At 42.4% G+C, this 10,312-nt stretch overlaps 1 protein-coding gene across 2 annotated transcripts in view; it reads left to right on the top strand.

The window, feature by feature from the left end:
• SLC9A2 (solute carrier family 9 member A2) overlaps positions 1 to 10,077 on the top strand; it is a 50,412-nt gene extending 40,335 nt beyond the window's left edge. For both annotated transcript variants that reach the window (XM_084844457.1, XM_084844458.1), the window contains exons 10-12: positions 2,112 to 2,237; positions 4,062 to 4,152; positions 8,520 to 10,077. In XM_084844457.1, coding sequence (XP_084700583.1) covers positions 2,112 to 2,237; positions 4,062 to 4,152; positions 8,520 to 8,857 — 555 coding nt within the window. In that variant the 3' untranslated portion in view covers positions 8,858 to 10,077. The remainder of the gene's footprint in view (positions 1 to 2,111; positions 2,238 to 4,061; positions 4,153 to 8,519) is intronic.
• The last annotated feature ends 235 nt before the right edge of the window (positions 10,078 to 10,312 follow it).

A 10,312-nucleotide genomic window follows, 5' to 3' on the forward strand; every position in this document is an offset into this window, starting at 1 on the left:
ATAAGAAAGCTGATGAATAAACATGGTGAAGGCAAAGAAATATGAGAAGTTGTACTTCTGTCTTTACAAAAGTACTGAAAAGGAGTTTGCAGCAGCCTATTGCAGCTTTCCCCAACCTAGTACCCTCCAGATGCTTAGGACCATCTGCCAGAATTGCTGACCACTGGCCAGACTGGCAGGGCTAATTTATACCATATATGTAAAGGGAAGAGTGGTTTAAAATAGTTCCATACTCCAGTTATTCTTAAGAGGACTCCGTAAGGTAGACCATTATGTAAACTGGGGGTGGGCAATGCGTGACTCTCCAGATTATTTTGGCCTACAACTCCCATCAGCTCTAGCCAGCATAGCTAATGGTAAGGGATGATGGAACTGTATGCCAAAACATTTGGAAGGCCACAAGTTGACCACCTGTGATGTAAACTGTGGCTGATTGTGATCATCACATTGCCGATCCTGTTATTTAAACTGAAATGTTATCACCCGCAGTTTCTAGTGCATAAATACATTCCTACCTAATATATCCCACTGCATTTCCCTGCAATCATAGATTAGGAAATATCTCAATGGATAATTTTCTAGTTCATGTCCCTGTTTGTGTGATATCTTGGCTGTTAATGGTGTACATAGTGGCAATGACTCGGGGCCAGCACCAGATTCCAGTGGGTCATCGGCATAGTGCTGCCAATGGGCCCCATACCTGCCAGCTGCCAAGGCTGCCTGCCAAAGCCACTCACCTGCTACCAAGGCACCGTCACCCACCCACCCCACTCCTAAAGCAGAGCCCCCACCCACCCAAGCCCCCACTCACTCACCTGCCAAAGCCCACTTCCTGCCCCCAAACCAATCAGATGCTGCCTTTGGAGGGGGGACGGCCAATGAGGGCACAGGAGTGGCAGAGGGACAGTATTTTTGCCACTCCTGTGTCCTTATTGGCCATCCTTATCAAAGGCAGCGCCTGACTGGTTCAGACCACTGCTACTCAAAGATGAGGTTAAAACATTTTTTACTTGGAAATGGAGAAGTGCTTGTCTGGTTGGCTGCTGCACTCCTTTTTGCCAGCAGGCCCAGCTGGGCAAATCGTAGTAGTAAGACAGATATAGGAGGAAGAGTAGCGTCTGCTGCAGTCCAGCCCTGGCAGGGGTAGAGCTGGGCAGGGGTGGTCTCTTTTGAACCTCTGGGCGCTCGACAGCTGCCCAACCACGCTGACCCCTGACTCTGCCCTGCAATGAGTTATTTATTCATATACATAAATTTATATCCAATCATAACAGGGAAGTTTGCAATTATAATGTACAAATTTACATTTTCAAAAAAGGAAGAAATTTATACCCCAAAGCAAGGCTTTCCATAAAGACCCCCATGTATTTTGCAGGAACACAGAGAAGAGTTTGCAGTACTTACAGAGGTCACAAGCTCCCAACAACTGTCAGTCTTTCAGCTAGTGGGTGAGGCTATTGTATCACTGATCTCCATCACTCCTTGTTGGATTTCTTGCAGTAGCTGTTGGCCCACTGGTTGCTGGATGGAATCCAGCTATGTTGTGCCTTGGTCTTTCTTCCAGAGAAACTGCCAATAATGATGGAGTTCTACACGGTGGGCTCAGTGATATGTAGCATAGCTCCTGTTGGACAGATGCATTTATGTTCTGGGCTTGGGTCCTTGCATGCTGGAAGGTGAGGAAGCCCTTTCAGTGAACAGACCATGCAAAAGGAAATAGCAGCTTCCCACATTCGGGTTGAACACACTGTGAAGTTCTTTGTCTTTCTCTGAGAGGCAGAAAGAACTATCTATGTGCTGTATCTTGTTCATCAAAGCTCTTGGGGTTGTATAATTTTTGTGCAGAGTATTGGCATTGGTGAAATTTAAAACTCTTAGTTCTGATATGTATAAGTAAATTATGGAATCAAAGAAAGCTGTCAAAAATAACAGATGACTGAATAAGCATTAAGTTACACACAGGTTGTGCATCTGTTTTAAATGTTATGCTAGTTTGAATGTTGTTTGTGAGATTTCTTAAAGCAATATGGATGCATTTTGTGCCTCTGTACCACCTACTGTGTTAATATAATTTTAGAAATATAGCTGTGGGTTGTTATTTTTGGTTTCAGGCTCCATCATACAACAGATATAGTCTAGCTGAAGACGCAAATGAAAAACAGGCCAAAGAAATTTTGATTCGTCGCCGACACAGCCTGAGGGAGAGCATTAGGAAGAGCAACAGCTTGTCAAGATCGGTACTTGTATTTTATAATACATTTTCTTATGAAGTTGACTAAGTAATGTATTATATTGTGTTGTTGGAACAACATGGTGAGGCCACTAAGAGGTTTTCAGTGGACGGACGGACCTAGTAGCTGTGGTTTCTTTTACATGAGCACACAGGCAGACAATTTCTTGTTCAGTTAAGTCATGTCCAACTCTTCGTGACCCCATGGACACCATAGCACGCCAGGCTTTCCTGTTCTCTGCTCTCTCCCAGAGTGTGCTCAAGTTCATATTCATTGCATCAGTGATGCTATCTAGCCATCTCATCCTCTGCCGTCCCCTTCTCCTTTTGCCTTCAATCTTCCCCAGCATCAGGGTCTTTTCCAGTGAGTCTTCTCTTTGCATTAGGTGGCCAAAATACTTGAGCTTCAGCTTCAGTATCTGTCCTTCCAATGAGCGCTCAGGGTTGATTTCCTTTAGGATGGACTGATTTGACCTCCTTGCAGTCCAGGGGACTCGTAAGAGTCTTCTCCAGCACCACAGTTCGAAAGCATCAATTCTTTGGCGCTCAGCCTTCCTTATAGTCCAGCTTTCACAGCCATACATTACTACTGGGAAAACCATAGCTTTGATTAGATGGACCTTCATCGGCAAGGTGATATCTCTGCTTCTTACTATGCTGTCTAGGTCTGCCATAGCTTTCCTCCCAAGGAGCAAGCATCTTTTAATTCCATGGCTACAGTCACCGTCTGCGGTGATCTTGGAGCGCAAGAAAATAAAATCTGTCACTGCTTCCATTTCTTCCCCTTCCATATGCCAGGATGTGATGGAGCCAGATGCCATGATCTTTTTATGTCAGGAAGTGATGGGGCCAGATGCCATGATCTTCGTTTTTTTAATGTTGAGTTTCAAACCAGCTTTTGCACTCTCCACTTTCACCCTCAACAAGATGGTTTCAGGGTTTGGTTGAAAAGCACTGAGATTTCTATGGCTCTAGATTGTCCTTGATGAAATTTTGTTGTGTTCTTGGCTACAGTATATATGCCAAAGACTACCTAATTTAAATAGTATCCCTCCCACCAATCTAGCAGTTGTGCTTCGAAGAGTGGCTTTTCACACTGTTTTGTACTTTAGTACAAGAAGAATACAAAAGAAATGGCTGCCACCTCAGTTGTGAGAGACACATGTGCATATATTTCCACTTTCTCTTTTAAGATGTATGGAAGTGGGGCCAAATCGTTCCCTAGCTGTAGCTTCTGCTTACTTTAAATCAGGGCCCAGCCTCTCTTCTTCACCCTGCCTAATTTCAAGCAATTAGGCTTGAAAAAGGTATTCCTAATGGTAGCTTGGGGGCAATTTGGCAAGCTGGGTCACAACTGGGGAGGATGGATTAACCCTCCCCCCTTCATGCATTGTGACCCCCCACACACGCACCCCAAATTGCTCCCCGATGCTGCAGTTAGGCTTGGAAAACCATTGAAGCCAATGGAAAGCTTTTTCCAAGCCTAATTGCAACAGCAGAAGAGAGGGGATCTTCACGTGTCTGATGTGTGAGAATGGGTGTTATGTGCATTGTGTGTGATGTGTGAAAGTGTCTGTGTGTAAATGAAATGGTGTGTGCTGTGTGTTTACATGTATGAAATGAGTGTGTGTGTGTGTGTGTAAAAGTGTGTGAGAGCTTTGACGCTGCACAACTCTGGCATCTAAAGAGAAAACTAACACATTATAACATGTATTTTATACTCTTGCATCTGTACCCAAATACAGAATGTTGTATGAGAAGCTGCACTAAGACACAGCGTGCATATATTCACTTGGCTTGTATGTAACACATTTTATGCTTATTTCTGCAGGTGGCCACTAAAGCACCACGTTATCTATCACTGCCTAAAAACGCTAAACTAGCTGAGAAAGTACGGAAAAGGAATCAGTCTTCTTTCAAAGGTAATACAGTTTTGGAATATAAAGAAGAGTGAATTGTTCAGCAGGCTTTACTGATCTGGTTACCTGGGAAAGGAACAAAAATGTCAGATAGGGACTTGAAGAGGTTTCTTATGTCCTAGAGAATCCCTCCCCACCATACGAACAGACTCATTTTATATGCAGCACATGCCGAGGATGTATATATGTGAGATACGTGAGAGTGATGTTTGTGTACTTGAGTATACAGTTGCATATTGTTGTATATTTTGTGTACGGTTACCAAGGAGTTTCACCTCACTCCGATCTCAAGCATACCCCTTAGCGCTTTCTCTTCAAGAAACTTAACTCTTTCTGTGAGACTATGCAAAGCAAATGTTTATACAGACAGGGCACAAAAATTGAGCAACGGAATACACTAGCTATCCTCTTTTGACAGATAGCGTGTCTTACCCTCAATACCGAAAGAGGTACGAGAACTCTGGATATATGCAGATGCCATAGTCTATACCTAATTCCTAGTGCATATAAGCTACCTTTGGCATACTCTTTTATCTGGCCAATGAGAGCCCTGGCCAGGGTAAAGCATTGCTGGTCCAAGACCTTTTGCTGCCTGAGGCATAGGACAAGATGGTACCTCCTGTGCATGCTGTGTACAGAATCCAACTGAATTTGCAGTTTAGTCCTACTTTAACACTGATGATGTGACAGCTTCCTCCACCATGTTTGGGGGTAGCAGGCTAGCTCAAGGGGAACAGGGCAGACTAATTTAGAGGACCGAAGAGAAATGGTGGGGAGCTGCTGCTCTGCCCTCACCATCTGCCACCTGAGGCAAGTGTCTCATTCTGCTGGATAGAGTTGGCTCTGGGGTAAAACACCATGCCAAAAAAGGCCTGTCCCGGCTGGCAAACTGATTATTAGTCATTAGCATTACTAAAGGTTAGGGATCTCCACTGAAGGCTTGCACACAGAACTCCAGTTACATGGTAGAGAACCAGCTCAACTTAGACCTCGTTTTGTACACAGCACCCTTGCGAAAGAACAAGCACGACCTAGTTCCCCTTTTGTTCTAGAGAGACCTCTCCCTTACTTAACCAAGCCTTTTAAGAGTCTGCTTAGGCTGGTTCATTCTTGGTGCTTCTCCCTCCTCTCTCAGATCTGCTAGGGTCCCTTCATTCTGTGACCCCTTTCTTCCTCCCTAGTCCCCTTGGACTTTTTAAATTTTACTATTTGTTTTAGCAAGGGCTCAGAGGGAGTTATCAGCTTGTTTTTGCCAGTGTATTCCTCCTTTGCCTGTTGCCACTGCCATTCTCCAGTTTTGCATACGTGACAGTTTTACTAGGCCCCTCCTTGCCAGCTAGTCTTTTTCCTGGATGTCTGTAGGTAATGGCTAGCAGCCTACCATCTAAGACCCCAGGTGAGGTTACCCATCCCATTTCATGAGGTTACCCATCCCATTTCATAAGGAGCTACCAGCATGACTCCATATTCCAGTGTAGAAATCAGTCTCCCAATTCAAACAGACCCAAGAACCAGCCCTATTGTACAACCCTCACACTGGAGGAGGTAACATTGCATCCTGGTTTTCTTTTTAATTCCACATTCTCTACCTCTCCCCCCTGTCCTGTGCAAGTTATCTGTGCACTGTTTTTACATGTGATTCTGTCTCTCAATTTTGCCTCCTCTTTGTCCATTTGGTTCCTTCAGCGCTCCTCTATCCTTATTTGGCTAACTACGTCTGTCTACCCCATGTGTCCTTATCCTCCTTTATTTCTGCTGACAGCCATTCTCTCTGTATAATTAATTGCTTAGCTCCCAGGCCCATCAGGTTGTGAGCATGTATTTCTGTTCTTTATTTGTAATAAACTTTGTACTCAATTATTCAAATCTCCTGTCTCATTACTAGTTCCCCAAAGCTACATTTACTGCTTTTTCTCCATCTGGGTCTACCAATTCATGTCACTTTGCACTGTGACGCAGGGTTTAAGATTCCTGACACATGTTGCTCAAGTGCATATGCATTATTTGACACATGTACATGAGGAATTGTGTATGTTCAAGTGATAACATGATAGCCCTCATGGTTGCACCTGATTGCTGCTGATCACCTGTCTGAGCAAGCAAACAGCTGCTACTGCCTATCTTTTTTTCCAGAGGGGGGTGGGGAAAAGAGCAGGATGGGGTGGGGGCTCCATAGAACATTTGGCTGAGCCTTCCCAAACCTGGAGCCATCATTGTCCGTGGTGTACACACCCATCTGTTTAGTCCTGCTGTTGTATTTTGTCTCATTTTAAAAACCCTGCAAAACCTGTTCAACTAGAGAAAAGTGTAGGTCATGTACTGAAGGCTCTGTCATAACACCTTTCATTCTCTGAAGGAAAATATTGTCTATCTCTGACGTTATAGTACTAGGCCCAGGTGCAAAGAGCTACTTCAGGCACATTCTAGGGGTTGAGCCTGCCCAATGCCCTTATTTTTTTGACAGATGAAACATAGATTTCCATGGCATGCTTTTGAAAGTCTCCCATTTCCAAGGCAGTTTGCCAAGCAGTATGGGAGGTAGCTGTTTAAGAACCACAGACCCCAAACTCCCTGGGTCTGTGGAACTAATTGTGAGATTCTTTGGATTTCAGCCATTGATTCCTGATAATGTGAGTTTCCAGTACCATTGCACTGTGCATTACCTGTGCTTTTCATACCCTCTGCTTCAACTAGAACATGCATAACTGACATGGTGTTTGACAGAATAAAATTGTAAAACACAGGAACTGCCATGTGAACTTCAAGTTCAAACAAGTGCCAACTATGATCCTTCCCTCTTTTGTATGGTTGCTAGTGTGCCCAGGGCACTTAACTAGGTGTTGATCAAATTCCTGGTCATGTCACTCAGTTGGATCCAGATTTAGACTGGCTGAAATCAATGGGACATGATGTTGGTCATACTTAAGACTAAATCTGGATCCAACCCAGTGTCTCTCTGTTCCCTAAATTTTAAGACCTTGCTATTAGTTACATGCCTTTTGATCTGAACAGTGCTGAGTAAGAACCAAATACAACCATTACCCATTCTTGGGAGTATTTCATGTTCCCTCAGGAATAGCAAAATGAGCGTTGTCATTTATCAGGTTGCTATCATTTCTGAAGCCTTAACATTTCCTCACTCTGCATATTTTAGCATAAGTATGGACTTGTTTGTACCTTTTTTTGCTTTGGCATTTATTGAAAAGTAAATTAACACTCAGATTCCAAAGCACTAGACAGTTTTATAGTCACCATTAGCTCACACTAGGATGCTGTTGTAACAACTTTGAGGCCGTGTAAGAGGAATTTAGGGTGCAATCCTATGCAAGTTTAGACAGAAAAAAGTCCTACAACTTCCAGCATGCCCCAGCCACCCTGGCTGAGGAATGCTGGGAGTTGTGGGACTTCTTTCTGTCTAAACATGCATAGGATTGCACCCCTACTCTCCCAGAAATTAGAATGCACCCCACAAGGTGGGATGGAAAGATGAATTTGGCAGAGAATACATTTTTTCACTTGCCAGTTCCTAGTTCCATAACCTTTTTTGGCCACGAAATGGGCCTACTTCAGCTACACTGATACAGCAGATTCTTATTATGGCAGAGGCAGTATGAAGTAGTATATTTGCTCATTATCATCTACAGGAAAAAGTTGCCACTTTTCAGGTAGCGTAAGTGGCCTTGTGTAGTCAGCACACAAAAGTATTGTGCATGGTCACTACCCAAGTGTGGAAAACTGTAGCCCAAGTTCTAAAGTTAATGTTGTGATGGAAAGTCACCAACAAAATGACATCCTTCCATCATTATCCTTTACTGAGCCTGACTGTGCCCTCATGGGGTAAGACCTAGGATTAACCATGTCAGGATGAACTTTTGTTTTCATTGAGCCTCCCTGCTGTGGCAATCCCAGATCTCTTATCTTGGGGATTATATCCCAAATAAAACTTTACCATGCAAATATGACACTTTGTGGGAGAATAGACCAGTGTGTTTGACAAAGGCAAATAGACTACCACTGGTGATGAAAAGTATGTGTAGACTTCTAGTAAACACATAATGCATTAGCTGTATTCGGTCACTCTCATACACACAGTTAGCAATTGAGAGAGGGAGATGGGGTGGCTGTGCCCACTTGTAGAGGGGAGCTTGCTGTACATTCGTAGGCTCCCATGATATGCAACCATGACTGCACTGGTAGGCACATCCTTGCTCTCTCCCTTGTGCAATTCTTGTAGGGCTATAGTCACAAAATAATTGTACTTCATGTATTTGAGATTCCGAGATCTTTGTTTCAACTTTTGTTCCATAATGTATTGTGATAAAAGGCATTCATAAACGTTATTAATATATAATAATTTTCTAAATTTACAGTAAGTGACAGCAGTGATTCTGAATCTGATCATACCACAGTGCTGAATTTAAAATCTCAAGCAGGAAAAATTTTGAGAGACCAGAGACTTCGACAGCAGCAGTGTAGAATTGAATGGAAGAATGAAGTGGGTAGTGATAACAGAGAGCCAGTGAGCCAACCTCAGGTTGCCAGGGGCTTCAGGCAACCACTGTTGCCAAGACCAGCGTTTGGCACACTGAATGAAGAAGAGTCAACTGAAGATGACAGATCAACCAAGCCATTACCACCACCTCGGTTAGTCCGACAGGCATCAAAAGCTGAAAGGCCTAGAGATAAATCTGACAATAAACCATATTGAAAACTACTAAACACAGCAATTAACAATCAACAACAGATGTAGTAGACTGTAACTGGGCAGCTGGATCCATTTAAAGGCATGGTCCTAGGTTCTGGAGAAGGGTATGCGTGGAAAGGAAAGCTTTCCAGTAATCATGTTCTTTCACTAAGTGGAGAGAAACCCTTACTTGCTATGGAACCAAACAATGCAACTATTTTATTTTACAATTGTTGTCATGCTTCTACAATGAAGGAAAGCCTTACCAATTATGTATGTTTTATTTTATGTATTTGTCAATGGCAGGTTTTAAATATGAGTTGCACTGAAACATTGCACAATACACCTATTTTTAAAGCACTTACAATAATTAATTCTCTGCAAACAATTCTGTTAAGGGTGCCTCATGCACTGAAACACAGGTGTTGCAAACTGTGAAATTCCATTAAAGCAAAGAAAGAGGCTGCAGTTAAAAACACACACACATCACTGTGAAATACTTTAACAGTGCAATCCTATACATATCAACTCAGAAGTAAGGCCTACTGCATTTGGTGGGGCTTACTCCAAGGTAAGTGGATGTAGTAGATTGCACCGTTAGTCAGGGCTACAGGGCTACACAACATTTTACCCACCAAGCCAAATGCAGCTCACCCATTGTGTCCTACCTGGTGCTTGAAGAGTGGCTCACCCACTCTTACAGTCTGTCATACATTTTTACCGCCACAACAAATGGTCTGAATTAGATGGGTACCTGTTCATACAAGCAGGTAAAATACATGGGTGAGATTTGGGTACCAGTTATTAAACTGATGTACTATTTCTGTATATGTTACAGTCTTCACTATATTATCTGGCCCAGGAAATATGGAGGTTGCTTCGAAGCCCAAATTCTAAACCTTTGTAAAGATGTAAATATGAAATGAAAGCTTTTGGTTCTGTCAAGTCATGCTTCTTACTACAAGAGGTAAATGGTATGAGAATTATTTATTAAAATTTATTATATAATATTGAATCACCTTTCAGCCCCAAGGTCTCCCAAGGCAAAATACAATTGTAAAAACAATACACATCAAAACCAATTAAAAGCAGAACAACAATTTTAACAAAACAAAAAAGAATGTGATGCTCTCATATATTGTCTGGAATACCCACCTCTACCTGATTTCTTCGTATTGTACTTGGCTTGTCACATGAAGGGAAGAAAACAATTTATAAATATATATTAAAAAGTCTGTTTCTGCAGCTTTTTGTCATTTTTTCATTACTTTAACTTGAAAATGTTAGTAGATCAGTAAATGAGCTAATGCACCAGAGATGGAAATTATATAATTGCATGCACCCTTCAATGTGTTATTTCAGTCCAAAATCTTATCAGTTATGGCCTCTTTAAAATGAAAACAACGTAATGCTCTCAGTAGAGGATATGGGTTGTATTTACTAGAAAGCATGGTGTTAAATTAATATTTGCCTGATAAA

This window comes from Heloderma suspectum, chromosome 3 (assembly GCF_057233095.1).
Source record: "Heloderma suspectum isolate Gila_16-S chromosome 3, 16-S_ref, whole genome shotgun sequence".
Lineage (NCBI taxonomy): Eukaryota > Metazoa > Chordata > Lepidosauria > Squamata > Helodermatidae > Heloderma > Heloderma suspectum.